This window comes from Penicillium nucicola (assembly GCF_028828085.1).
Source record: "Penicillium nucicola strain IBT 29836 chromosome Unknown utg000010l, whole genome shotgun sequence".
Taxonomy (NCBI): Eukaryota; Fungi; Ascomycota; class Eurotiomycetes; order Eurotiales; family Aspergillaceae; genus Penicillium; species Penicillium nucicola.
The window spans coordinates 3,179,901-3,207,899 of NW_026643134.1; the positions used below are offsets into that span (position 1 = coordinate 3,179,901).

General features: G+C 50.5%; 12 protein-coding genes across 12 annotated transcripts; 6 read left to right on the forward strand and 6 right to left on the reverse strand.

Moving 5' to 3' along the window:
- Positions 1–76: 76 nt before the first annotated feature.
- On the forward strand, positions 77–872 carry N7511_009755 (HCNGP domain-containing protein; the record flags this gene model as incomplete). Its single annotated transcript, XM_057132132.1, has 3 exons — positions 77–151; positions 217–259; positions 316–872. 3 exons carry the CDS (start codon positions 77–79, stop codon positions 870–872), a joined length of 675 nt encoding a protein of 224 aa, XP_056980120.1.
- Positions 873–2,386: 1,514 nt separating this feature from the next.
- On the forward strand, positions 2,387–3,297 carry pre4 (proteasome core particle subunit beta 7; the record flags this gene model as incomplete). The annotated part of the gene is made up of 3 exons (XM_057132133.1): positions 2,387–2,416; positions 2,469–2,616; positions 2,693–3,297. 3 exons carry the CDS (start codon positions 2,387–2,389, stop codon positions 3,295–3,297), a joined length of 783 nt encoding a protein of 260 aa, XP_056980121.1.
- A 149-nt stretch (positions 3,298–3,446) lies between these two features.
- On the reverse strand, positions 3,447–4,422 carry N7511_009757 (fumarylacetoacetate hydrolase family protein; the record flags this gene model as incomplete). Its single annotated transcript, XM_057132134.1, has 3 exons — positions 3,447–3,579; positions 3,632–4,353; positions 4,408–4,422. 3 exons carry the CDS (start codon positions 4,420–4,422, stop codon positions 3,447–3,449), a joined length of 870 nt encoding a protein of 289 aa, XP_056980122.1.
- A 1,058-nt stretch (positions 4,423–5,480) lies between these two features.
- N7511_009758 (Hsp20/alpha crystallin family protein) lies at positions 5,481–6,011 on the forward strand (the record flags this gene model as incomplete). The annotated part of the gene is made up of 1 exon (XM_057132135.1): positions 5,481–6,011. One exon carries the CDS (start codon positions 5,481–5,483, stop codon positions 6,009–6,011), a length of 531 nt encoding a protein of 176 aa, XP_056980123.1.
- Positions 6,012–6,619: 608 nt separating this feature from the next.
- Positions 6,620–8,503, reverse strand: N7511_009759 (uncharacterized protein; the record flags this gene model as incomplete). Its single annotated transcript, XM_057132136.1, has 1 exon — positions 6,620–8,503. One exon carries the CDS (start codon positions 8,501–8,503, stop codon positions 6,620–6,622), a length of 1,884 nt encoding a protein of 627 aa, XP_056980124.1.
- Positions 8,504–9,634: 1,131 nt separating this feature from the next.
- Positions 9,635–10,111, forward strand: N7511_009760 (ATG3/ATG10 family protein; the record flags this gene model as incomplete). The annotated part of the gene is made up of 1 exon (XM_057132137.1): positions 9,635–10,111. The coding sequence occupies one exon, from the start codon at positions 9,635–9,637 to the stop codon at positions 10,109–10,111; it is 477 nt and encodes a 158-aa protein (XP_056980125.1).
- A 109-nt stretch (positions 10,112–10,220) lies between these two features.
- Positions 10,221–10,895, reverse strand: N7511_009761 (U2 snRNP complex subunit MSL1; the record flags this gene model as incomplete). The annotated part of the gene is made up of 3 exons (XM_057132138.1): positions 10,221–10,490; positions 10,548–10,761; positions 10,822–10,895. The coding sequence occupies 3 exons, from the start codon at positions 10,893–10,895 to the stop codon at positions 10,221–10,223; spliced, it is 558 nt and encodes a 185-aa protein (XP_056980126.1).
- Positions 10,896–11,166: 271 nt separating this feature from the next.
- N7511_009762 (WD40 repeat domain-containing protein) lies at positions 11,167–12,415 on the forward strand (the record flags this gene model as incomplete). The annotated part of the gene is made up of 4 exons (XM_057132139.1): positions 11,167–11,389; positions 11,447–12,033; positions 12,087–12,324; positions 12,375–12,415. 4 exons carry the CDS (start codon positions 11,167–11,169, stop codon positions 12,413–12,415), a joined length of 1,089 nt encoding a protein of 362 aa, XP_056980127.1.
- A 212-nt stretch (positions 12,416–12,627) lies between these two features.
- N7511_009763 (lipase family protein) lies at positions 12,628–13,925 on the forward strand (the record flags this gene model as incomplete). Its single annotated transcript, XM_057132140.1, has 2 exons — positions 12,628–12,843; positions 12,912–13,925. The coding sequence occupies 2 exons, from the start codon at positions 12,628–12,630 to the stop codon at positions 13,923–13,925; spliced, it is 1,230 nt and encodes a 409-aa protein (XP_056980128.1).
- A 298-nt stretch (positions 13,926–14,223) lies between these two features.
- On the reverse strand, positions 14,224–17,996 carry N7511_009764 (WW domain protein; the record flags this gene model as incomplete). The annotated part of the gene is made up of 4 exons (XM_057132141.1): positions 14,224–14,763; positions 14,822–15,428; positions 15,477–16,752; positions 16,802–17,996. The coding sequence occupies 4 exons, from the start codon at positions 17,994–17,996 to the stop codon at positions 14,224–14,226; spliced, it is 3,618 nt and encodes a 1,205-aa protein (XP_056980129.1).
- A 483-nt stretch (positions 17,997–18,479) lies between these two features.
- Positions 18,480–21,019, reverse strand: N7511_009765 (uncharacterized protein; the record flags this gene model as incomplete). Its single annotated transcript, XM_057132142.1, has 9 exons — positions 18,480–18,902; positions 18,958–19,479; positions 19,531–19,713; positions 19,765–20,176; positions 20,231–20,402; positions 20,452–20,572; positions 20,631–20,657; positions 20,709–20,748; positions 20,859–21,019. 9 exons carry the CDS (start codon positions 21,017–21,019, stop codon positions 18,480–18,482), a joined length of 2,061 nt encoding a protein of 686 aa, XP_056980130.1.
- A 1,159-nt stretch (positions 21,020–22,178) lies between these two features.
- N7511_009766 (ECM29 family proteasome component) lies at positions 22,179–27,839 on the reverse strand (the record flags this gene model as incomplete). Its single annotated transcript, XM_057132143.1, has 3 exons — positions 22,179–22,552; positions 22,611–22,872; positions 22,941–27,839. The coding sequence occupies 3 exons, from the start codon at positions 27,837–27,839 to the stop codon at positions 22,179–22,181; spliced, it is 5,535 nt and encodes a 1,844-aa protein (XP_056980131.1).
- Between the last annotated feature and the right edge of the window lie 160 nt (positions 27,840–27,999).

Consider the following 27,999-nt stretch of genomic DNA (forward strand, 5'->3'; position numbering starts at 1 on the left):
AAAAGCTGTACATTTTTACATCTTCTTGTCTTGCACGTCAGGTTTCACTGTTTGTCCTCTAGCTAGCCGATACACCATGCTTGGTCTCGGTGCATATGAGAGCAGCAGTGAAGATGAGGCTGAGCTTAACAGACAATCATCTCAACTACAGGTATGACTGGTCCGGTTCTTGATTGCTTGAAACCCACATGTGTTGACTTTTCGTTGATCTAATAGCATACCAAGGAGCCTTTAGTCGCAACAACATCAACAGACCAGGGTAAGCTCATTGCGTCCAAGTCCATATTCATCGCATTGACACTGACTTCCGTCGAGGTCCAATTGAGTCGCCCGACGAAGAGCCAGTGTCCAAGGTCATTATCAATACCACAGAACCGGTCCCGAATGGGCCCGTTCTTGGTCCCGAGTCAATTGACCAGGCACCCGATGCAGGGAGTGCGCACATAACGACAAAAGCCTCATCTCCTTTCCTGGATTCAAGAGTTCTCATTCAAGACCTCACGCTTCCACCGGTTCCTAATCTAGACATACCACCCTCGCCCCCTGGATCTCCCGATGCAGCCGCGAATGCGAAATTTGAGCATTTCCTCTCGCTCAAAAAGCAGGGTGTACACTTCAACACGAAACTTGCCAGTTCCTCATCACTCAAGAACCCCAGCCTACTGATGAAGATGATGAACCATGCTGGCATCAATGAGAAATGCCAGTATGACACTTCGCTACCGCTTGACTTGTGGGATATCTCTAGTCTACCAAGATGGGGATTCAAGGAGGAGCTTCTCAACACCCAGCAGACATTTCGACAAAAGGTGGAAGAGCAAAAGTCATCGGGCCAACGAAGCTCTCTTGACTTTGTCTCTGGCTCTGCTTGATCGCATGGTCGCGAAGAAGGTCCAATATGTTCAAGCCCAGGCTAAAAACAATCCCCTTCTCAAGATTCTATCCAACCCAAATAATTTGTGTGTATCCATACATACCCTGTCAAAACATGGAACGGCCGTGGCGAATCATTGTCTGAACCCAGAATGGGATTAAAGATATAAGCTCAAAGTTCTAAACGCTCAATGATACGGTGTATCAATTGCCCGAAGGAAAACTATGCTTTTATGTCGCCCAAGAAGCAGTACTGATCTATATTGACTTGATACTATCTTTTTTTGCTTGCAAAGAAAGGACTGGGCCTTGATACGCATCACTCTTTGAGGAATTGTGTACTGCTGAGGAAACTGACATGGACGAAATGTCACCTCTGTCCCATTTTACCGCACAGCTCCAGCACACAGCTCCCATTCAACCCCCTCCACCGCCACCTGCTGCTCCTCTGTGGTTGCGCCTTCTTGCTTTCTCATACAAGCTCAAACAAGAAATCAAGACCATTCGATCGAATTCTTCGCCGTATTCCACTCTGATTTGGATTGTCCCACACTTGCCCGGTCTCTTGGTTCCAGAAAAAACGGCCAGCACCTGACTTGAGTGCTCATCCAATAGCTTATAGTTTTGCCTGGTCCATTTGGACGGTGTCGAGTCATCGACGCCAATGCTGCGTGTTCGCTTCCAAAGAAAAGACCGTCTTACTCCCGGCGATTGGATTAGCTCACATGGTACGGCCATTTCAAAGCGATATTTTGAACTCCGCATATTCTCTTTGGTCATGTCCTCCCACTGGATACTGCTCACATTGTTGGGGTCTCCGAGGCCTAGTTTGTAGTCACCCGAAAACTTCAGAAAATTAGACACAGCCACAATTTGTTCTTGGTTGCTAGCACCAGCGTGAAGGGTAAGGTCGGGCTTGTTTCGACTCAATAATGAAATATCCGCGTAGAAGAGCGGTATTCCGTCTAGAGAGTCGATGCGATAGTGCCGATGGAGCAGCGACTTGAAAACATCATATGAGTGAGAAGGACCTGAAGTTTCGGTGGGGGGTTCAGATGCAACTGACGCTGCTGGACTTGACGAAGACATGAGTATTATTTGACTTGGTCAACATGAAAGCAAAGGAGACTGAGAAAGTCGTCGCGGTGATCATCCGTGGTTCTTGGGGCTTAGATGCAAGCGAATACGAGCATCTCTTTTGTTATTAGACTCAGATGTTGAACTACATATATTGCACCACTCCATATCCCATAAAGTATTTCTACATAGAAAAGATTACTATGTTAGCCTAGTTCATTTGATAAATAGTAAACATCAATCAACTTGACCAACCCTGGCAGTTTCAAAGTTGCCCAGGTGGAACGGGAATCTTAGTCAGCTAGAAGCTCTCCGTCAGCTCGACTGCCTACTGAGCTCTCCACCGTCATCGCCCTGTACTATTCATCGTCCTCGTCAACCCTTTGCCTCTACGCTTTAATCTCCTAGAATACGTCTCTACTTATTCATTTTCATCATGAACCACTTCCCTGAAGCCTGGGGCCGAGTAAGTGACGCAAATCTCCCGAGACCTTGCTCTCCGCTAATGATGTCGACAGCCCAGAAACGATGTCTACGGCGCCTACGATCATTCATATTTGCAGACTTCGGGTCCAAAGGCTCACACCTCATCTCCTGCTGTAACTGGAACGTCAGTGGTGGGTGTCAAGTTCAATGGCGGTGTTGCTTTAGCTACCGATAACCTGGGTATGCATCTTCCCTTGCGGCGTTCTTGTTCTTCTCTGCGGCATAATCTAACTTGATACGCTTTCTGGATATTCAGCGTCCTACGGATCCCTGGCTCGTTTCTCAGATGTCAAGCGTCTACGTTCATTTGGCGACAAGGCCATGGTGGGATTTGGCGGTGACGTTTCCGACATGCAATACCTCGACCGTCTGCTCGAATCGATGGATATCAAAGAGAACTACTCAACTCATGGCAACATGCTCAATGCCAAGAACTTGCACACGTACCTGGCTAAAGTGTTCTACAAACGACGCTCCGAGTTCAACCCGCTGTGGAACCATGTCCTTGTTGCAGGCTTCGATGGAGAAGGAGAGCCATTCCTCAGCTCGGCAGATTTGTTGGGAACAACATTCTCTGCTCCTCATCTGGCTACAGGCTTTGGAGCTCACCTTGCCGTCCCGATCTTGCGTCGCAAGTTCCCGGAGGGTACACCTCTTGAGGAAGTTAGCCAGGAGGATGCTGTGGCGGCTTTGAAGGAGTGCTTGAAGGTCTTGTTTTACCGTGATGCTCGAAGTCTCGACAAGTATTCGATAGCCGTGATCACCAAAGATGGAATTGACCTGAAAGAGGATGAGCAGATCCAGGGTCAGAGCTGGGCGTTTGCCGAGAGAATCAAGGGATATGGCGCCCAGACTGTTTAGATATGATATTTACACGAATACACCCGGATTTTCTACTTGTCCAATAATCAAACAGCCAAAACTTCTGTGATGACTTAAACCACACGAGTAGGTCTGCCTGTATACCTATCAAAATTACGCCTCCGGGACCCTTCGACACCGCGGAAGGCTTACAACTTCGACCTGGGCTTCTCAAACACCACGCGGTTGATGCAGGAACCCACACCCTCGAGAGAAACCTCGACTTGATCACCATCTTTCAACCACAGCGCAGGCTTACGGCCCATCCCGACACCTTGTGGTCTATCAAACAGTCAAACCTAATGCTCTCAATCATGGGCTGGGGTTTACTTACGTTCCGGTAAAGATGAGATCCCCCGGCTGGAGCGTGGTGCCTTGGGATAAAAAGGCTACCGTCTTCGCTACACCAAAGATCATGTCCTTGGTTGAAGAGGATTGGACTGTCTGCCCATTTAGCTTGGTGGAGATATGCAGAGCATTGGGGTCCGCAATGACGTTGGAAGAAACAATTCCAGGGCCAAAGGGCGCCCATCCATCAAAGCCCTTGCCCAATCCCCACTGTCCTCCACCCCGTTTGATCTGCCAATCTCGATGGGAAACATCATTGCCAACCGCATAGCCCAAAACATAGTCCAGGGCATTATCTTCGGAGATGTTGTTGGCCTCTTTCCCGATGACAATGACCAACTCACACTCGTAATCCAGGCCCTCACCTTCCTGGGCAATCAGAGGAACAGGAATATCATCCCCCGGTGCAGAAATTGAAGTCACAGGCTTGAAAAACAAAATTGGATACTTGGGAATAGGCATATTTGACTCTTTAGCATGCTGCTCGTAGTTGAGTCCCAGGCAGCGGACTGTTCCAATATCCTTACGAGCCAAAGGCGAAAGGAGCAACTTGATTTCTGCCACTTGGTCGGTGATTCGATATTGGCCAAATATATCACCCTGAATGACTTTTGCCTTGGTGGCTTTGGCAATGTCGCTCACTCCCGAAGGAAGAAGAGCATCTCCATAATATACCTGGCCATCCTTGGCCAGGAACCGAACAAGATGCTAGAGTCAATTAGCACAGGATGCACGGCACTTGAATTTATCATTGATACTTACTGTAAAGGTAGACATTGTAGTTGGAAAGAGAGTAAGAGAGTAAGAAATGGGGGGGGGGGGGGGAGTGTAATTGATGTAATATCTCGGGGGTCGGGAAAGGTCCTCGCCGGGAAACGGGACCTTTCCTCTCTCCATCCTCGCAAATGGCTCGACTCTCCGGTCTTCAAAGAGACGTCCTAAGTCTATACCGAAAATGTCTACGTGAAATTCGAAATAAGCCTCTGGTACGTATGATTCTATGTATCTTTGTTTCTATCTCTATACACCTCCAATCTCTGGATCTCCTCTGATCATTCTTCCAGGAATCAAGGCCTAACTTCAAAACGCATGCCCGGTAAGCTTCTCTTTTCCCGGCGGATATCTCTTATCTAACGCGGGATATAGGGCGGAGTTTCAAAAACATATTTCGGTGAGCAAAAAGGACTTTAGCACGGTGGAATATCTCCTCCGCAAAGGCCATCGACAGCTCGAGATGTATGCTTCCCCGGGAATCCGCAACATCCGATGAAACCTAAGCGTTACTACTCCGTATGTTTCTCGTCATGATTCTCATCTCTGATCTTTGCTGACTCAATCATCAGGATCTGATGTTGAGGCCAGACACCACTTTTGACGGGCCAGCATACTGCCTGTCTGTGGAGCGTCCTCGACGCCTTTGTAGCAAATATGTGACATAGACTTGCTGGGTTAACATCTAAGATAACAACTAGTGGTGGTGGTGATGCCTCACTGGTGTTCTTTGTATTATACACTGTCTGATCTCTGAAGTCTTTGCCACCACAACCTTAACATTACAACCGCAGATCACACATATTAGAAATCATTGAAAGAATTAGCAATCACAACATTCAGAGCTTTGGAACATTCTACTTGCAAGTGAATTTGTCAGTGGATGATTCCTGAAGTTCGTGGCGGGTGGCAGAGTGCGCCACGGGATTCTGGATGATTCCGGACTATAAGCCTGGTATAAACTTGGGCATATCTATAAAACACAAGACAACCCACCAGATGGATACAGAATCATTCAGAAAGATAATCTATTCATATCAACTTCAATCAACTCCAATCTCCAAATGGCTTTTTACTCGCACACCGGCTGCTCGCCCCTCTTCCAACTGCTTGACGACTATGAGGGTTGTCAGAAAGCCCAGCCACGTACCTTTACACCGGCATTTGACGTGCGAGAACTAGACGGCAGCTACCATCTAGACGGCGAGCTCCCTGGTGTAGATCAAAGCAACATCGAGATTGAATTTACGGATCCGCACACGCTAGTCATCCACGGCCACACCGAGCGCAGATACAGCAAGGAAGACTCGACTCCGAGTCGCAGCCCATCCCCGGGATGGCACCAGCCTACAGTCGAAGATGAAGACGCAGAGTCGATCGCCACTTCCGACACCGCTTCGTCCCATGAAAAGGCCCAGCCTTCTCCGGCCCATTTCTGGGCTTCAGAGCGTCCTACCGGCGAATTCCAGCGCACGTTTAGCTTTACTGCCCGCGTTGATCAGGATTCTGTTCGAGCAAGCTTGAAGAATGGAGTTTTGTCAGTTGTGGTGCCAAAACAGGCTCTTCCTCAGACGAAGAAGATACGCATCCTGTGATACGAGATGGCTGGGAAGGAAGATTGGACAGAATTGTTTTAGCTTTGGAGGCGCTTATACTGTGTGTATTATAATGACTGGTATTAATTCTTTTGATTTCGCACTATCAAATCTGTCCATGTAAAAGCCCAAGCCACATTGACGCAGGATATGCAATGCCCAAGTACAACCCCCTTGCTTGATTCGCGCTACACCATTTGCACTGCATCTATACAAGGGCCTTACTCACATGCTCAATGCAATGGATGAGATTGAATCTTGGGTGCCAGTGCATCTGCAGGACGTATTAAGCTACGTTTGACTTTGATCAAGTATCCAAGAAAATGCCGGCATTGCGAGATAAATCGTGCGCCTAAATATAAGAAAAAAAAAACAAAAACAAAAAACAAAAAACCATAGATCCGGTGTGGAACGCCAAGTATTATGATCTTCGCTCCATTTCCAATTTCAAACGGGGTATACCTAAGACATGTATGCCCACCCTGAACTCCACATGTCAACTCCAGAACTTTTGTCAATCCCAATATAAACTCAGAACAAAACAATAAATCAATATAGCGCAAAAGGAGAGGTCGTCATATGAACATCGGACTGAGGGCGTGATTTCGTTAACCGACAGCGGCGGTAATCGTGGCTCCGACTTCGAGGCCGGCCTCGGATTGGCTCAGAGTCAGCCAATTCGGCATCGATTCCGTCTGGTAAGAAGTCCGGGGACAGGATTGTGGGCAGCGGGGGAGCTTCAATGCCCGGTCGTAGTCTCCAGATACGACTCCCCCCTGACTTCTGGATCGAGAACGCCGACTAACAAATGCGTTGTTATGATCGTTAATGTGATAAGCGGAGGCTGACCTGTGGAGTCGTTCCTTATTTCCAGAGATCGTATTTTGGCGAGTTAGGCTTGTGTCCATTGTGGTGGAAGAGCCAGTGACGGATATGACATCAAGCGTGCTCACAGAAGATTGATCGTCGTAGAAAGGACCGCGAGTAAGGTCCTGTTGGGATTGGGGTATAGAGAAACACTGGGAATCCACGGCAGGCTTTGCTTCGAGATTTGTCTCATATGGCGAAGAGTATTCCGTGAAGCGGGGCGCACATAATGTTGATCTACGATAACGTGTGTGAACGACAGGAGTCGGGTTGCTTGAATCGTACCATCGGTGAGAGGCTGGGAGCAGCTGTGGGTAGAGCTCGGGTGTTTGCTCGAGACTCAAGTGACGCTGCATAACATCACCTGGTCGATTGGAGGCCGGCACACTGGAGATCCAAACATTCTTTGAGCTATCTCCGCCACACGAGCCAGAAGTTTGTGAATCGACGGATCCCCGAGTCCGGCTTCGCTGAATAGAGTGAACGGAAGTGGCAGAGCTGTAACCACTGTCTGATTTGTTGAGGGACCTGGACGTACTTCGAGCAAGGCCCTCCAAAGTTCCTTTCTCCAATGGGACTCTCCTATCATCACAAAGAGCGATGGCTTCATCATCTGGGTCTCCAGGGAACAAGGCCTTATTTCGTGGATGTACGGTGATGGTGGGTGACTTTTCAAATGAGAAAGGACTGCCGGGAACATCATCAGATTTCTTCAAATCAGGCAAGGAAGGGATCTCCAGCGTAGATCTTCTGAGAGGGCCCACGACTTCAATATTCTTTAGTCCGAGTCCAGGCCCATCCAAAGAAATGCGTTCGCTGGGGCACGGAGATGCTGACCCATTGACCACTCTCAAAGATCCGAGCTTGAGAGCTCCGAGTTGAGTATATCGGGCATCCGTTGGACTGGTCGGCCGTGTTGGGGATGGGACACGCGTTTTCTGAGTTGAGGGCAACGGCCACTGCAAGACATCCGACTCACTTGGGTCGTCGATTGGCTCTCCAATCGGTGATGGAACGCGACGGATCGCGCCCGTTGTGCGTCTCGTAGCAACCCCGGGTCGGGTCAGAAGCGAACGTCGACGCGTCAATGAGAATCGTTGGTTGCCAACCAGAAAATGCGTGTTAGAAGAGGTCGCATCGTTTTTCTCAAGAACCACACTATTCTGTATTTGAAGAGGGGTCTGGATTGAATTGGCCCTTCTTGGCTGGTCATACACCGGCAAGAACTGAGGAGATACGTCTGGAGTTCCAGGCTGATATGAGGCTCTCCTAGGACCCGTTGTCGAAAGACTTGGGCGATCTTGACACGTCTCGGGGGCCTGGTCATCTGCGGAAGCCGCAATTTCACCCGTTGGGCTTTCCTCGCATGGCTCTGCCTCAAACAGAGTAGGAGGGATCTCGGCTTTCTTCGTATGAGAAATTCGATTTCCCACGGGTGTGTTGGAGATATTGTATCCAACCCAAGGATTTTGCCATCCAATCAGTCCCGAGGCCTGCGATGAATCTGACTCTGACCGGAGATGTTGAGAGGAAGTTTGAAAGGTGTTATACTTCTTGCTTAGAGGCTTTGAAAGTCGGTTAGAGCGGCGCGTGTCATTTTGAGGTCTTGATTGAGTGTTGCCCATGATTCAGAAGGTGGACTCCAATGTGCTCCAGACTGGGAGTGATATACAATTGCGAGGGGCTTTGATGGCGAGCACTGTCCCCCCGCACGAGGGATGGCCTGGCTCAGATATGCTCAGATGGAGTCTCCAGATTAGATCCCCGGACTGTTGACGTCAAGCCACGCCGCAGATTAATCCGAGCTTCAAGCTCGTGCACCCGCTGGGTTTGCAATTGAGCGAGCGATTGGTGGTTGATGGGTTTCCGGGGGATGCGGGACAGACCCGTGTTTCAGATTGGGTGATACTCCAGTAAATGGTTGGACTGCAGCGACGGAGGTGGTGGGATTGGGAGGGTCTCAAAGTATTCCCCAAAAGCAGGATTTGAGAAGATTCACATACATTAAAGATTACTGACCAAAAAAGAAATGAAAAGAAAAGACAAGAAGACAAAACCCCCAAAAACCAATCGAGCAGGGACTGACACTAGGGTTTCAAGGGGAGAGAGAGAAAACAATAAGAAAAGGAAAAGACATCATGCAACTAACAAAGACGAAAACGCCATGTCAAGGGATCCACCGTCTGCATGCAGAGCAAGGAACAAGGAAGAAGAGATTGAGAAGAAGAAAAAGGAAAGGGAAACGGGGGAAAAGGGCAAATGGCGACGAAACGATAGACACAATACGATTCCCGCAAGCGGGGGTACCCACTACACCTCATCCCTAGCATCACACCACCCAACCGTCAGGTACCAGGTACTCACCACAATCCGCTTTGTTCTGTTTTCATCTTCACCGCATTCGCTTTCACTTACACTTCACCGCATTCAGATGTGCTCCCACTTCCCTTTCCTAACGCAGTCCGAGTTTGATCATGCATGTCAGGCGCTCGGCTCTTCCTCAGCTGGACTCATCATAATGGTATCTATCCTCCCCCAAATGGAGAGTGTCTTGGTCGAGCTAGTTGTTGCTACTGGAAGCACTATTGGCACTATTGGCACAATCAGGACACTAGGAATACTGCAATAGTGATGGTAGAATGCGGACCAACTGACTCTGAATAGCTAGGGACGGGCCTCAGAATCACACAATGTATTAATGTACCGATGCAAGCCACAGAAGATACAGTTGAACAGGAAGACGATCCGGTCTGCAGATGCCAGCCCCTCAAGGGATGCTTAGTCCTAATCCGTCACCGCAGGAAGCTCTCGTTCGCATCTCCAAGCCCAGTTTACAGGTAGATTATGACATCCTGTTATCCCCCACATATCAGGTCCCCGTCTTGTACTTCAGCCCGAGGTGGCACAATCAAGGTCCGCTCGGACTCGACGCCGTCTACCAATATGTGGTGCCAGAACAGTACAGACAAGAAATGAGGAGTGTAGGGGTCATGGGTGGAATTAGTATGGGTGTAGGTGCAAGCTCCAACCTTGTGACAAAAGCTCATGTCTTCATGCAGTACCATCCAGACTCTGGCGCCCCGGCATTTTTTGTCCACCCATGCAACACGGCCGATGCCATGGCGCATATCGCAGATGCACAGAGTGTCACTCCTAGGTCATACCTACTCATCTGGCTCGGTCTGGTGGGCCATTGCGTGAACCTGCACATCCCACGCGAGCTTTTTGCTTAGATGGTGCCAGACCATGGTGCAAGTGCTGAAAATAAAATCGAATGCAGTACAAGGAGACCTCAAGGGCGCCTCCAATTGGCTGACCAAATAAAGGTGAGAGCGGAAACACCTAGTCTTCATCCGAGGAAGCTTCCATGGGCACATCGCTGTCTTCATCCATAGGGGCTTCCTCATCACTTTCTTCCTCACGCGCGCGCTTCACTCCCTGTCCCTCGACCGTGGCATCAGTCGGGGGTCGTTGAGGGAGGCTACCGGGTGGACCACTGAATATGGACTTCTGTAGATCGGTTGAGACTGGGACTGGTGCAGGATTGACTCCAACAAAGGTGCCGCGAAGCTTTGCAATGACATGGGATGGTCCTTTGGCATAGACGATTTTCTAGACAAAAAAAATGAGTATAAAGGTTTCGCAATGATAGCAGGACAGAATGCATACCATTTGTTTCCCGAAGAAGTCAAATCCCTGCAGAGACCGTAGCGCCTGAGTACTAGCTTGAATATCCTTGAAAACAATATGGGCCTGACCTCGCATTTGAACGGTCTTCAGGGCCACAACGTCGAGGACGGTGCCGTACGTAGAGAATAGGGTGTAGAGAGACGATCTGAGATCATGCTTGTGGAGCTTATCAGGCAGATTGGTGCAGTAGAGTCTGGTATAGTGTTAGTCCCTAGAGCCAAGCGATGCTTAATTATCTTCAACGGAAGCTCACGTTTGGTTTGGAGGACCAGTCGCAACAGTCTTGCCTTCAGGGCCTCCACGGGAAGGCAATGCTTTTGAGGCCATGTTTGAATTGGATGGGCTGAAAGAAATACCACGGGTCTCACACAAAAAAGTAGCAGATAGAATCACCTGCGGGGAAGACAATTCAATTGCTCTGTGTCGGGAATGCCAATTGAGGATTTGAAACCTTGGAAAGCAGCTTGTGGTCATGTGATGTTATTACCTAACCAACCCCAGGCGTCATCAGCTCCCCTCCCCCATTCCCGCATCCCGCAAGTACACAATCCACGACTCGACGGTAGAGAGCTCCTCCTGTCGTATTTTGTTATCCAACATGGCCACTCCTCAAGTTCACCACCTCTTCCATGCACCAATTGCAGACCACTCGTTCTCCTCTGATAAGCAAACACTTGCTGTCGCCCGGGAGAACAATGTGGAGCTCTACCAGTCGTCAGGCAACAAGTTTACATTGAGTGATGAACTCAAGGGCCACGAAAAGACTGTTACCAGCGTTGACATTGCTCCTAAGAGTGGTCGAATTGTCACATGCTCGCAAGGTTCGTTTTGATCAGATACTTGTCGGTTCTACTAATAAACATTGACTGTTCTATTAGACCGTAACGCCTACGTTTGGGAAAAGACCCCCGAAGGCTGGAAACCCACTCTGGTACTTCTGCGGATCAACCGTGCCGCCACCTTTGTGCGCTGGTCCCCTTCGGAACAGAAGTTTGCCGTTGGTTCTGGCGCTCGAGTGATTGCAGTCTGTTATTTCGAGGAGGAGAATGACTGGTGGATCTCGAAACACCTGAAGAAGCCCATTCGCAGTACTATCACCACCCTCGCATGGCACCCGAACTCTGTTTTGTTGGCAGCTGGATCTACCGACTCTCACGCGCGAGTCTTCTCGAGCTTCATCAAAGGAATTGATACTCGCCCGGAACCCAGCGCATGGGGAGAGCGCCTCCCATTTAACACAATCTGTGGTGAATTTTTGAACGACTCAGCTGGATGGATCCAGGGTGTGGCATTCTCCCCTAGTGGCAATGCCCTCGCCTTCACCGGACATGACAGCAGCGTGACTGTGGTATACCCCAGTGCACCAGAGCAGCCCCCACGGGCGATGTTGAATATCTCCACTCGATTGCTGCCCCTGAACAGCCTCATTTGGAACGGCGAGACTGAAATCATCGCAGCTGGTCATGTCAGTCCCTCTGTTTCCGATACCTTACCACTTGTGCTAACCGTTGAATACAGGACTGTGAGCCGTTCCGATTCCGCGGCGATGAGAATGGATGGCAACTTGCAGGTTCTCTTGAGAACAAGGCAGGTGATGCCGGAGGTGCCCGCGAGGAATCTGCCTTGAACATGTTCCGACAAATGGATCTCAAGGGCCAGACCCAAGCGGACACTAAGCTCAAATCCACTCACCAGAACACCGTGAACACCATCCGGGTTCATGAGGAGGCCAACGGGGCTGTCGGATCCTTCAGCAGTAAGAGATCCTCCGTGTGAAATCAATTCCCATTACTAATAGCGATATAGCAAGCGGTGTCGACGGTCGTGTTGTGGTCTGGTCAGCATGAATTCGACAAACGAACCTTATGCCAGTGTTCCAGCGATAGTATGCACATAGTATCCAATTCCGAGTAGAAGTTTAAGCACATGACATTCATTCAATCCTGCCTCACGTAATGTAAGCCAAGAGATGTGATGACATAATGAGGTTACCCCGGATTCTAGCGTTCTCCACATCACACGACTTCTGTTGTCTTCCACACCTCAATCATGCTTGACCATGGCGAGCAGTATTTTCTCACTCCTACTGCTGTATTTATTGAGGCTTGTTACAGCTGAGCAGGAGACTAGACATGTGTCTGGCGATCTTTTCAACTCTCTCGAGGAGTTATCTCGTTTAGTGGACATATCCTATTGTGTTGGCACTACTGGAGTTCAACAGCCATTTCAGTGCTTGAGTCACTGTGTCGAGTTTCCAGACTTTGAGCTGGTAGCTGTGAGTTCTCATGGATATCCAGGACTCCGCAGATCATAACCTGAGGATTAACATATACCCCCTAATAGACCTGGAATACCGGCGTTCTTCTCTCTGACTCGTGCGGATATGTTGCAATCTCGCATCCCCCCTCACCGAAACGTATTATTGTCGCATTCAGGGGTACTTACTCAATAACAAACACGATTATCGATCTCTCTGCATATCCCCAAGCATACGTCCCATACCCTGGTGATGACAGCAAGATAAATGAAACCCAATCGCCCAGACCGTCAGGGCTACGTTGTGAAAACTGCACAGTTCATGCTGGATTTATGACCTCGTGGCTTGATACCCGGTCACTAATCCTGCCACACGTTTCAGCCGCAATGCAGAAATACCCTGACTACGAAATGACTTTGGTTGGCCACTCGCTCGGGGGAGCCGTGGCGGCACTAGCAGGTCTCGAGATGCGCTTGAAGGGCTGGGACCCGCTAGTAACGACATTCGGTGAGCCGATGCTTGGAAATGCAGACTTTGCACAGTTCTTTGATGAAATATTTGACCTGCAACCCACAAACTCAAATAAGAGTTTATCTCAGGACGAAAATCGGGTTCGTCGTATCACTCATGTTGATGACCCGGTCCCTCTTCTCCCGTTACAAGAGTGGGGATATAGGCCCCATGCAGGCGAGATCTTCATTTCGAAGCCCGATCTTCCCCCGTCTCTTGAGGATGTACACCTGTGCGTGGGCCATTATGACCCAAAGTGTATTGCTGGGTCAGAAACGCCTGGTATTCTGCGGGAAATTTATCACGACGTTAAAATTCCCGTTGAGCTGCTCATATCCAGCGTGGAACCCTGTCAAATTAATACGAGGCATCATACTTCTGAATCCAGTGAGCAGGTTGCCCTCGGGTCGTCGGAGGGCCAAAATACTGCCCACTGTAAGAAAAATCCTCCCAAGGACAGGCTATTACCCCTGCATTGGGACTGGTCCCTTATACCGGCAAAATATCGACTCTGGGAATTGTTTTATGCCCATCGTGACTATTTCTGGAGAATTGGTTTATGCGTTCCTGGGGGTGACCCCACTGGTTGATGGGCTGTTTTGTCTTAGAACACTAACTTATACCCTATTTTGTTTATAACGACCACCATTATAATGGCAATTCAGTTTGATAATAACTCAGCAACCATCATTCCAAATCCACCAAAATCGAAGTCTAATGTTAAAACAGTATGCAAATTTGTATCGTTACCACATGAAACAAAAAAGCTAGAAAGGCATGAAACAGAAGAGCAGAAATTCGATACGCCAGAAGCCAATTTAACTATGAAACAAGGAAGGGAACAGAGTGCTGTGCGGGAAGGAGGATATCCAGATCTCAGCATGATCATCACCGACCATGCTCCAAACTCGGCACGATCACAGGACCAAACTTGACTACAGTCCCATAGGCACCTTCGCCCTGGACCATGAAATCAGCTGCAAGACTCAGCTTGCTCTTAGAGCCTCGTGAGCCATCGCCATACGTAGGGTTGACAGACTCCGGATCGTAGGCGACAATCGCGACATAATTACGGCGGGCCATGAGCTTGCGATACTCACGGGCTTGGCCATTGACATCTGTCTGGAAAATCTCCATCATGTCTTCCTTGGTATCGCTTGGTTGAGCCGATGATCGATGGCCATTGGCAGGAACATATAGTGGCTTGCTGTGACTGTGCAGGAGCTTGATGATATAGGATGGGGGCGGGGTGTTGACCACAGGCGAAGCGATAAGTTGATACATGGTCTTGTGGTCTGAAGGCTGGGAAGGGTCGTGTACGAGACCTGCGCCGCAGACGTTTACTGCACCAGAGAGGAAAGTCATACGCAGAGACTTTTGGTGTGCGATGCCCTGAAGTGTACGGATCAGGTAAGTCCGTTCGAGATCCTGCATGGTGTTAGTCCAAGCAAGCCTCTGAGTTTAAAGAAGATGCGTGGGAACATACCTTTGATTCGTGCGTCCACTGATCGCGCAACTCATCCATGAGATCGAACTCACCGAAGGGGCTGAGAATGCCACCCATGAGTCCGGATTTGCCTACAGCCCTCTTCACTGAGTCGAATCCTGATCCTACAAAGTCCTTGGCACCTACAACGCCGGCCACTGAGCTGGTCACCTTGCCAAGAACATTGTATGCACCGGTGACTGCGCGCTTCCCTGTGGCGACAGTCTGGGCAATATGTTCTGCAGTTTCTAGTCGAGGATAGATTAGCGGCACAGAAATCATCCAGAGGCAGTGCTGCACGCTGGCAGGCAGCATTGCAATCTTTGGGAAGAGACCCTGGTACGTGGGACCAGCCATGACCTGATGGGGGTTTCGTTCCGAGCGACAATCGGGGCCGACGACGACGACGCCTGGGCCCAAGTATTTCACAAAGTGCCAGCCAGTGCCAGTGATAGTGAAGAGATCCATGTCGTTGTTCACATTTCGGAGTATGTCAAGAGTTGTATGGTGCTGGAAGAGAAGATACATCTCGATACCAATGCGGCCAATGTTTTTGAACATATTTGAGAACTGCATGTGCTCAGGATAAGAACCAAAACCATCAAAGCTGTGGCCATATTAGTGATGTTAATTCAGGATGTTACGACCGACTTACATATCATGGTCATCGATTTGGCAGATGTAGGGAATTTGCGCAAACGACTCCCTCATGTAGGGTTGGTCAAAGTGGCTGGTATAGTAGTGGAAGTACGCATGAGAGACATCCTGTTCGTTGGCTGCGGTCCATGGTGCATTCTTCCTAGCTTCCTTGCCACTGAGAGTGAGCCACTGCTTGAGAGATGGGATTTCCTTCCACATGCGGTCTGCATAGATCTGACCACCTAAGCATAATTGAGTATGGAATCCACCAATCTCGCTGTGCTTTTGCATAATATCTTTCCACATGAATCCAACACCACCCAGGCGAGCACGCTCATTGGCATTGACGTTCAGCGAGAAGTCATTTCCAGAGGTGGCAATGAACCGCCAGTTAGTTTCATGTCTACCGGCGACAAGGAACTCGTAGCGTGTGCAGCCCAAGTGTGAGGTGATTGCATAAGTCCACTTTGCTGGACCCGCGTCGTCCATCTGCAAGTCAATCTCATACTTGTAGAATGTCCACCGCTGATGAGCGGCAATATTATTTGCCTTGAGCTGTCGTGGGTTCGGAGACAGATCCACACTCTGGTGCATGTGGATCGTAGGTGGCTGTGCGGCATCTGTTACGAGAAGAATTGATCCCAGCCAGACCCCTCGCTCAATATCCATATTGGTATAACGCAGGTAAGGACCAAAGTAGACACCATTTGTAGGGGTGGTTTTGTATAAGTCCATGCCGCTGCTGGGAGGGGGCCCGGAGAATCCGGACATAGGAGACTGCAAACTCTCAAAGCCAGGGGTCAAAGGTACACCTGGTGATGCAAGAGGCTTCCCGAAAGCTGAAAGGCCGGGAGAAGCCAGCGGATGAGCGCTGTAAACACTCCCAACCGGAGACAAGGGTGTCTCATTGAGGTTCAGTGGTGTAGGTCCCTTGGGAAACTCCCATTGTGTTGACTGCGTAGGCAAATGGATATAATAATATTGTCCAGAGCCGGGGTCCATGTGGGCAATCCACCCTTCTGGAAGAGGCGGCGGAGACGCTGGAGTTGGACCAGCGGGACCAGGAGAAGTAAGTTGAGCTGTCTGTTGATGGAAGCCAGACAAATCACTCGCAACAGAAGCTTGCGGGGACTGTCCCACCTGCTGCTGCCTTGGGTCATTTGCAAATGCGGGATGATCTTGTGTAGAGGCTGTCGGTGCAGGTGAAGGCGCATTCGCAAGAGCAGGATGCTGATTTGACAAGGCAGGGTGTGCCATTGCAGTTCCGGCGGCGGCGGCGGCCGCCCGCCCCGCTCTGTTTATCGTTAGGATATCCAGTTGAAGCTCCAGGACCAGAGACACTTGAGTAGGCAGGAGGAGGCGAAGAACTGAGGCGCATTCGGTCCATATCTTGCTCCAGAGCATTGTCAGGTCTCTCCGGCTGCTCTTGCTGCTGCGGCTGCACAGATGCTGGATGTGGCTGGGATGGCGAGCCACTGTATTGGCTTGACTGGGGTTGGGGATGGGGGCTGCTGTATTGACCGGAATGGGTCTGAGGGGGTGGGCTGCTATACTGTCCTGGGTGAGACTGGGGAGGGGGACTGCTGTACTGGCCAGGGTGAGAAGTAGCTGGATGGCTGTCCTCGCTCACAACCTCTGCACCTTGGTAAACAGTAGGAGGTCCATGCGGCTGAGATCCAGGCTGCTCGGTTGGGGTCCATGGCCGTGGCTGTGGAGGCTGCTGGAAAGTCGGCTGCTGCCCAAAGTACTGCTCCGCTCGCCTTTGAGCTGCAGAATTGTATGATGAAATACCCGCGAGAGTTCCTGTGCCCGCAATACCAGCTGCCGCATAGCGAGCTTCGATATCAGACCCAGGCTGCTGGCCAGGCCCGACGACGGGAGTCTCTGGTGGCGGCGGAGAACCCCGTTGGGCACGAGTTGTGGAGGTCGAGGCAGTAGAACTGATTCGATTGATCGAGCCTTGAGCAGGCTGCATGCTGGATGGAGGCCTAGCCACCGAACTCTGCCGAGAGGGCGGCGGGTAGTATTGTTGGCGATAGTCATATTGATTCGCATTTGTAGAAGCCTCTGCCGGGGGACCAGGCACTGGGCCAGCAGGCGGCCGGGGGTAAGGTCTAGCTGCTAGAGCCTCACGGTCTGGCGCATCTGGACCCGGGGATTCGGGTAATGGCTTCGGGGCAGCACCACGCCGCTCGGCCAGAGTCGCGACCCGAGGCTCACGACCGTCCCGCGGACGTAGAGCTGAGGGATATTCGTTGGGGCTCACTGACCCAGAACCAGCTGGCGGAGACCCATATCTCACATTATCGGGATATCTCTCATTCGAACTCGCGGTCCGTATCTGAGGTCTTGGTCGATCATCAGGGTAAGGCAGCGGGGCATTCGGTGGGGGGCTGGATCCCGCTGCCGATGCTGGAGATGACGAGTCTCGTTTGTTGATGCGCAGAGGGCCGATGACGGGCGACTCTTGTCTGCCAGGGGAGTCGTTGAGGAAAAGCTCCTCGGGGTGAAGGGCGCGACTCTCGCCAGGATTCATGGCGGGGATAAGTCGAAACCGCAGAAGACCAGAATCGCAGAAGATGTTCAATTACGGAGATAAGCACGAAGATCGCAGAGGCGTAAATGCGGGGTCAGAGGATCGGAGATTACACACTCGAGTTCTTCATCTTGAAAAAAAGAAAAGAAAAGAGAATGAAATGAGATTCAGGGGGAAATGGTGTCGCTGTAGGCGCCAAGTTCGGGCGAGACGCTGACCCCGCAGGTGATGAGAATTGTCACAAGTTGCTGCCTTGAGGCCTGGATAACTCGGCCCTATGAAGTTGTCTTTAGGGCTTGGTTTACATGGGAAAACAAAGATCGAATGAGAGATCTACAAATGCAGAATGGAGTTTACTGGGTCGGGGGTCGGCCCGAGATCTTTGACCATGGATTCTTCGTTTCTATACATACACTTAATCGTCAATCATGCTAAACATATATCAAAATACAATGCCACCCAATGCGCCGATGCCTTGCAACATCAAAATCCGAAATTCACCATCTGAAGCCCTTCCTGGGTCATTAAGTCGGACCAATCCACATCAAATGTGTGACCCACGCGCATGAGTCGCTCCAACTGTCGCTCATACACGATCTGAAGAATGGCACGGGTGGTTGCCGCATTGCGTCCCATGCCATCTTCCTCATCCTCCATACTCGTCATCAACTCCATCGCCATCATCTTGAGACCACTGGCAGATGCGGTAGCACCCGCCAAGAACAAGGGGAAAACCAGGAAGTGACGGTCGGCTCGCCGAGTGTGTGTAGTCTTCTCAGCGAGGCGCAAAATTTCTGTCGCATGGTGATCAATATCCCCATCTGCTGAGAATTCCGATTCAACCCGTTGCCCGGGCCACATGCTGCTGTAGGAGAACAGCTGAGAAGCATGATAAAGTGTTGCCGACTAGAGACAGGTTAGTTTTGAAGTACAAGAGTAGGATAAGATCAGGAAAGCTGACCTGCTGCAGAATCTCCCGAGACCGTCGTGGGAGATTGTCTTGGTGCTGGTGCAAAAAGGCAACGTCGGGTGCCTCCCACAATCTCCCAAAGGCCTGGCGTAGATCGGCAATCTCTTGGGCTCGCTGGTCAAACTCGGCGAACGGTAGGTTTTGTTTGTCGTGGCGAAGTTGCGTGGCCAAGAATCCAAGTTGAGCGGCCAACCGGAAGGTATCATGGTAAAGGCGCATGATGACCGGCAAGCTATCATGCTCATCAGAGTAGATCACACTGTAACCCTCTGGGGCTGTAGGGTAGAGAAGGGAATCGGACCCAGGGAGCATCTGATGGTCGATGACCGCGCGTACAAACTCTCCAGTTCCTGCTCCACTAAGCAGGGCGTAGAGGTCAATGTGGCATACCCACCATAGGATGAAGGGATATGGTTCCTGGCCGTACTTTGAGCGACGGAGGAAGGCAATGTGGAGGAGACGTGAGATGTGATGGGACCATAGATTTGAACCGTGAGGCTCAGCAGCCGCGATCTATGGTAATGTTAGTAGGCGCAAAGCGTGAGGCACGCGAAGTTGTCTTACCTCGTAGATGAGTAGTAAGAAATGGGTTAGGAAGAGCCCATCAGAAACTAGGTCGTCGTTGTTCCGTAGGCTGACTTGAAGCGATGGGAAAGCTTGTTGGTAGTACTGTAGCGCATCGACATTGTGACCTGTGCCGCTGTGGGAGAGACTAAGGGCTGAAATAGCCATCATAGCGTGGGAGAGCTGACCAATGTTAGTATCATCGGTCTAACCATTGGAGCTCGATATACCCACAGGAGGGAAATGGGTGGCTTCCTGCTCGAGGAAATCCACACTGAGGGTCATGAAATGACTGTCAGATCCGTACGAGTCATCAAGTCTGTGGTCGTGGGGAAACAGTTGCCTCCATACGACATGGCGGAAATGGGAGAAGAGGGTCGAATCTTGACTTTGTTGGTCAAGGTTCAAGTAGGTCATATTCTCCAGCTTCACCGATGGCGAAGGGAGGGAAGGCATGATCGGGGATAGCGATAAAGCACAGAATGGATCTGAGATCTCCGAAGTCGGGGAGATTCTGGACATTTTGCCATTGGGCGAACGCCGAGTGACATCTTCAAAAGTCTTCAAGATCACCACATTGGGATCGTCGCTGCGCCCACTGCATTCACTCTTGGCAGCACTGGTCGGGCTGTTGGCCACAGAGCTCCTACAATCGCTCGAAGCCTTGGATCTAGATTTCTCATTTGGGTCTTCTGCATACTCTGGCAGCGACGAGAAACTGTCAGGTGTCATCACCACATGGTACGTGCCAGGACTAAAGGCTTCTGCTTTCTTTTCCCGTTCTTCGTCTGAAGTGAGGCGCGAAAAGGGAGGCAGAGAGTCCCCTAGAGAGAAATACTCGGTCCTCTCATCCATAGAATTGGGGGAGGTGACTACTACGTGGTTAGTATAGCCTTCCCAACATGGACGGAGGCTGCTTACGATCCCAAACCACATGACCGTCGGTCTTCACATCGGCCATTCGGCCCATGATACGAGGGGTATCATCGCGAAAGGCCAATCGAGGGCGATAATCGCAAGTATGGCCCAGACGAGTACATTGCTAGTCCATTGTCAGTAAATTGTGGGATTGCAAGGAGCCCGAGGAATGCATACATTACATTGCGGGTGTCCTTCATCACATTTGACTAGCGGAATGTCAGCGGAATCCTCAGCGGGATGAGAAATGAGCCACTCACCCTTTCGACTCTGCAAACCAACAATTCCAAGATTAACGGACTATCGGGCAAAGAATCATAGAATCACAGAATCACTCACTCGGCATGTCCTAAACAAATCAATTCGCATGAGCCAGGTATTCATCAGCCGTTGACATCAATTGGACTTACCAGCAACCCGTTCGAGATCGCGGAGGCAGGCGGATCCGCGGTGGCGCGATCAGACTCTTCTCAGCCTTGTTAAAGGCATCTGCAAATAAGTCTTCCTTGGGGGCGATGATAGGAAGTCGCAGGGGTGGCTTTCCAGAGACTTTACTCCGACGGTTTTGCATCACCAGACTGGTTACCGTCATAAGGCTGACCGGGGTGCCTGCGAGAGAGAGAGACTACCCGGGGTCAGCGATGTACAAGTGGTTGGAGGGGCGAAAGACAGGGAGCACAGGGAGTACAGGGTGACATTGAGACTTACGAGTGGCAAATTATGGAGAATTGGGGAAGAAAGAGAAGAGAAGCTACTGAGAAGAAGAGGGAGGCAAAAGGAATATAGATGAATCCAAGTGGGGAAGGGGGAAAAAATCAACTGCGGAGAGGAGTTTATGTATGTTCACATCACGAGAAAAATGTCAAGCTGCATCGCATGGTTCGAGGGATGGCGCAGCCTTCTTTCTGGCTTGACGGGTGGCGGGGAATCTAAAGAATCTCTCGGATGCGAAATGACCAGAGAAAACAGGTCAGATCGAAAGGGGATAAGCGAGAAAAAAAAAACAGAGAGAGAGAGAGGGAAAGGGAAAGGGAGGGAATGGCATGCAGGTGCCAACCATGTGGAAAGAAAACCGAAAATACGAAAGCAAAAAGCCCAAAAAAGCCAAAAAAGAACCCAAGATCTATAATTACAAGGCACGCTAAGGACTATCCCCTCAAGACTGGGCTGGCTGAAGCCACGTAGGGAGAAAAAAAGTGTCGAAGTTAAGGGTTTTAGGCTTAGGCCCTGTATCGGAGCCGAAAGGGCGAAAAGGGCGAAAGGGAGGGAACAGGAAACCCAAAGCCCTTTCCTGGGGAAAAGAAATATTGACCAAAACAATCACTATGGTCTCGATCGGCCCGGCCCCGTCTGGATCGACGTGTATCGAGGGAATCGAGGCAATCGAAGGGATCACACCCGCATTCTCTTATACGGACATGGCCGAGTGTTAAGCGAGTGGCGTAGAAACTATTCTCTTTAGGCTCGCGAATTCTGCACTGGATTCTGCACACCTGAATGGTCCGAAATAATAAAAAAATAACCCCTCCGTGAAAAAGAGGCATAATAAAAAAAAAAAAAAAGAACCAAGAGAGACCAGAGAAATGTGGACAGTAAAAATGCCAAACGAACCATCGGCCCATTACCCGTTTGGGAGTTAGTCCCCACGCGCTAATTGGGTCGATCGAATCGAATCGTTCATGGGAGACGGCCACCTGGACTTCATGATTCATGGGTTTTCCCTCGGTCGATCAGCCACGTGGTTCAAGGCCCAGGGCCTCGTCGAGGATTCGCTGAACTCCTCCAGACCGTTCGCTGTTCCTCCACCTCCGGAGTTCGGCCGGAAGCGTGTCAGGCACTTGGACTCGGGGCAGTTTCAGGTACGCCAAAATGGCCTCTGCACGACCCTTGCGGATGGACTCAACAGACCCATCCCGTTCCTCCGTGAGGAGCTGAGCCAGAACAGCAACCTGCGGTATCTCACCGGATGACTCCGAGATCCAAGTCTCCACTCGCGTAAAGAACGCCCGGAGCTCGTCGTAGCCCGTGCTGATGACCTGTCGTCCACCATGTTGGAAGACTCGGTCCAGCAGACCGGTCATCTGTTCCACGTACTCTCCCAACACTATGGTTAGACTTAGCATGGCATGACGCTAGGGGGAAGGGGGCTTCAGGGGACTGACCTTGGCCCGAACCGGCGGTGGGGTTGAGACACTGCAGCAGACATTGGACACAGGCCGCAAGGGTGTCGTCCTGGGTTCCGTTCTTGGAGTCAATTTCCATATGGTCCTCATCCACTACTTCGTCGATTACACCGGGCACTATCTTCATGGCATCGCTCTTGAAATCGAGGTCCTTGCGTACCAATGCGATCTCGCCCATTGCTCGTAAGCCATGCGGCCGATAGATAACGTTAGCGCGCTTCGCTTCGCGCACCGTAATCGTCTGACACCCGGTTTAGCATTCCAAATCTTGTGTTTCCCCTTCTGGAGTGGCGAGAATGGCCCACTTACCTTCATCAGATTACTCAACTCTGTCGCTTCCCAGAATGTCTGAGCTTGACTGCTAAACTTGACTAGCGCCTGGAGCACCGCTTCTTTACCTTCCCATGTCTTTCCCGCTAGTGCCCTTTCCAACACCGGCCACACTAATTGGGCTGTTGGGAGGTCGATTTCGGCGTCAAGTGACTGAATTGCTTGCGCAATTGCGCGTGCGGCTGTATGTTTAATGGCCCACATGGGGGAGTCCAAATTGTCCGAAACAAGGCCGACGATTTCGCGGATGTAGAGGGTCACCGCACGAGAACCACCGACGTTGTCGGACCAGGTTTTTTCAAACTGCTCCTTCACGTGCTCATCTCCGTCATGCTTGCACATAAACACAAACGGCAAGGCAGTCGCTGCGAATGCCATGAACCGGTCGTTGGATAATTTAGAGGCCGAGTACAAGATTTCGCCCGAGATGACGCGAGGCGTGGTATCCTCTGCATTCAAGTAAAGTTTTTTGGCAAAGTCAATGGTCTTCAGTACACGATCGTCGGAAGCAAGTCGTAGAAGATAGCCCATCGATGAACAGTAAGAAGCGCTCACAGTATCATTTCGATCCACCACATACTTGGTCAGGAGTTGGATGAATTTGTCTGCGTACGGGCGGAACTGGAGAGTCTTCATGCTCAGCAGTACCAGCACTCGACTGCAGCCGACCTTGGATGGCAGGCCCACAGCCGATCGAAGCACATCTTCGAGTCGCTGCGCCAGCTCGTCCAGATTGGAATCGTCCAGGTTATCAATCAGATACCGCTCAATCACTTCCATCATGGGAGATGTACGGATGCTAGACAAGCGCATTTTGTCAATCTCCTGACCAGTCAGACCATACTTGTCGGCGTTGAGATGGACGTAGTTCACGGCCTGTGGTTCCAGAGAGCTGAGAGCAGTTAGGAATTTCTCCAACATGTTGGGCACGTGTGGGCGCAGAAGCGATCCTGGGCTTTTCTTGATCATTTGTATAAGAGCGCCAATGGCATACCCTTGGATTTCCTCAACGCTAGAGTCTAGTCCTTTGTCGCTCAAGAGGAATGGGATAGCACTTTTCAGTAGAGTAGCAGCTCGTTTCTCTGTACCACTCGTCTCAAGGGTGCGGATCACCGAATTGGTAATGGTCTGACAGAGCTTCAAAGCGGTAGCCCGAACTGATTCCTTGATATCATCGAGTAGCTTGAAAGCTTTACTGTAAATCTCATCTAGATACTGAACAAATTTCTCTGGGCGACGGCCTTGGATCAGATCTGCAATGGCAGCACAACTGGCTTGTCGAACACGCCATTCTCGGCCAGCTAGGACGCTTTTGAGAAGATCCTGAATGATATCATCAAAGTGGGTATCAATCACAACTGTGGGATCCTTGACCAGTGCCTGCCAGATAGTGTTCATAGATCGCTGCACATTTGGGTTCGGGTCAAAGCGATAACGGAATAGCTTGGGATAGATCTTGGGGTTGTTAGCCAGATAGCCATCGACGCTGGAGTCGGAAAATATGGTGCTGATTCCAAAGCGGCCAAATGCTGCACGGTTTGTCCAAATGGCATTATTAGAGGCCAGTGACATGAATCGGTAAACCAAAGTCGGGTCACCAGCCTCGGCAGCCAGGTTCATGATATCCTTATAGGTATTGACAGAAGACCCTTCACCAGTGGGCAGGGCGCCCGGCTCAAATAGCTGCGTGTCAGCGGTCACGTTGCCACCCCCGAGATTGGGGCCGGTAGAAGTGAACGACTCGACCAGATCTCGCACCAGGTCATCCTTGAGCGATTGGTCGCCAATTTCATAGACAAGGCTGAGTCCGTGCGCGCCAGTCTCCTGCACCACCTCGTCACGGTTTCCAAGAAGACTACTGAAGGTAGCTTGGCACTTGCGCAGGCGGTCCTGCATCTCCTCCATGTGGCCGCAGTTCTTGACTAAGGACAACAGCCAGATTGCAGACGCCTTCCGAAGAGATGGCTTGGGTGCAATGCAATCCGCGATAATCTTATCACAAATCTCTGCAAACACCGAACGGGGGACATCCGAGCTAGGGAACTTTGCATCAATGTCAAAGTCTTGGATCAGAGCCCGAGAGTCCCATCCAGCGGCGACGTTGCAGAGGGCCTCGCCTACAGTAAACTGAACCTCTGGGCTGCGGATTTCATGAAGACTGTAGAGCGAACCCAGGAATTCCTTGAACAGGCTTCCATCAGACCCAGATCGGGAGAACGTCAGGCTCAGTAATCCCAATGCGCTGATAGGAATTTGATTCTCAGTCTTTGCATCTCGTGAGAGCTTTTCCTGTACTTTTTTCCAGCCTTCCTCGGCTAGAGTGTCCAGAGTGAGAACCCCGGAGAGACTCAACTGGCCGATGGCCACTTGCGCGGTTCGCTGGAGGAGGGTGTCACGGGAAACATCTAGAATATCGAAGATAGTCTCGATGAACTCTTTCACTTGAGTTTCTGGTGTTCTCCTCGCCAAATCGCGGTACGCAAGTCGGCTCAGCAGATATGCAAGTGCTAAAATGGCGCCGCGGACTCGCATGATCCCTTCACCAACAGCAGTGTTCCATGATTTGACGGTACCGGTTAACTCAGTAATGAATTTTTGCAGTTCATTATCGGGGAACTCGGGATGGGAAACCAGGATTCCAAATGCACGTGCAGTGATATCCTGATTGTCCTGGTTGTTACTGGAAATGGGCTCCATCAATGAGGTCGCACGCGAAAGCAACTGCCCGACAACATCATTGGGTGCCAGCGAGCAAATTTCGACAAAATGAAGGCCGCATTGCCGTAAACCTTGTCGCCCACCAGTCACAAGGCCTTCTAGAGTCCCTGACAACAACGCCAAGACAGACTCTTTTGCAGACTTTCGTGTGTACTGTCTCACGGCTGCGCGCGCTTCTTCGCTGGTAGATAAAAGAACTTCCAGCTTATAGTCCCAATCCTGCTCGAGCTCTGCAGGAATACCCGCCGCAGAGAAGGCCTCCCAAAGCAGTGTGTTGCGGAGGAAGGAAATGGCAGGTACAAAAGAATTCTTGTAGGGACCGGACAACAGCTCAGACGCAGATAAGGACAGAGCATTTGACTGTTTTTCTTGCTCTTCCGACCCTAGCAGAAAGCGGGTAGCCTCGCTGAACTTGGGGAAATCAAACCAACGTTCATCATGTTGCGCTGCAGGACCAGTCCATGTCTTATCCTTTGTCGGGTTGAGTAGTCGATACCAATACGGATGGAGGCCTTTCTTGCCTTCCTCGAAGATCTCTTGTTGCCTTTCCGGCCCTCTTGCGACGGCCATCAAATCAATCCAACGGGCAACCACATCGCCGAAGGGCAGGAACCGGTTCGCAAACCGCACCGCCGCATACTGAACACCTCTAACGACAATGTGACCACTTTGGACGTCAACATCGCCGGGTTGCAAGCTCATTTGACGAACCAAAAATGGACGCAGTTGATCTTGGAAAGTGATGTCATGGCTGTCTAATGAGGAGTTAAGAATACTGCCGAGCGCTTGATCAATGCTGACGAAGATTTGAGGACTGGAATCATCTGCACTCAAGGACGCAAAGAGCCAACGAACTAGATCGAACTCAAAGTTCACAACGGCATCTGCTTGCATCTTGAAGTCAATCTTAGGTACCATGATACCAATGCTTTCGTAGGCTAGACCTCGCAAGCTGAGATCTGTTGTGGGTAACTTGTTTCCACTAGCCGCAGGACTAGGCCATCCTTGAGATTCAATGAAATCCCTCAATCCTGCAACAAGCTTTGGTGCGATTTGTTCGAGATCGGAAGGGGAGCCCATACGAACAACCCATGTGGTGAACGTGAAGATTTGAGTTCTGAGTTTGGATGCTTGCAAGCCTTGAGAGGACCTTGCAGAGTCGGAAAGAAGCCCATCTTCAATGAGTTTCAAGATTCTCTGTGGATCAGCTGTAGCTTTAATAGACTTTCCTAGGAAAGTAAGGAGCTTAACTTGAAGCGGAGGTCTGGCAGGAGGTGCTCCAGGTGTGCCAAAATAGAGACCATACAGTTCCTCAACGACTGTAGGATTCTCAATATCGGCGGCAAACCGCTTAAGTGTTTCATCGCCTAGATCAGCAAGGCGAGAATTGGCATCGGAAGAAGCGATTAGTGAGGGCAAAAATCTTTGGGCATCATTGAAAGCACCACTGCCGATGAATCGAAGAGCGGTGACTTTGGTTTCGGTGAGATTTAAACCCCCGTCTGCTGACGGATTCCATGTTTCGTTTGCGGGAACACCTTTGTTCAAAAATGTGTATTCATCTGGAGAGAGACCAGGGCAGGTTGTTGACTCTTTGGGACCAGGGGTAAGAAGGAGCAATTTGGCCAGCCAAAGCGACAAGAATTGGGAATCATCGTCTGAGAGACCAAGCCGCTTTTTCAAGTCCCGATCCTCTTCACTACCTTTGGGTGGTAGCTTCAGAAGTGGTAGCAAACGAAGTACCAGGTTAAACACGATGGCACCCTGGGTGGGTGAAGTTCCGATTTGCGAGATACCCTGGAGCAAAGGCAATAGAATGTCGACTCTGGCCTCGGAACCAAGGCGGTCAATGCCTTGTTGGGCATAGATGAGATCAAAATGTCTGATCAGTTGAGATTTTTGCTCCTTGAATTGTTTGAGCAGAGCTGCCACGGGCAGCTGGATAGAGGGGGCCTTCACTCGGGCGTTGACATGCTGGCAAACCGAGATGATTTTGTTACGGACTGCCACACTTTCCGACCCCAGCTTCAATAACAATGGGGCAAGATAAGTTTGAAGTAATGACTGTAGCTTCTCATCTGTGTCTGCCATGGCAATCCTAAATTCGACCTTGCCTATCAAGCTCAACTCGCGAGCCTCGGGGCTCTGTGAGTCCGCCATGAGGAATGTACTTTGCAGGATTGAGAGACAAACAACAACTGTGTTAAGCAGAGGAGTTCAGGAGCAACGAATTCACAGTTATCACTCAGTTTTGCTCGATATAGGCAACAAACACCCACGTCATCGCCCTTCACCGTCGTGCAGTTCACGATATTAGTCA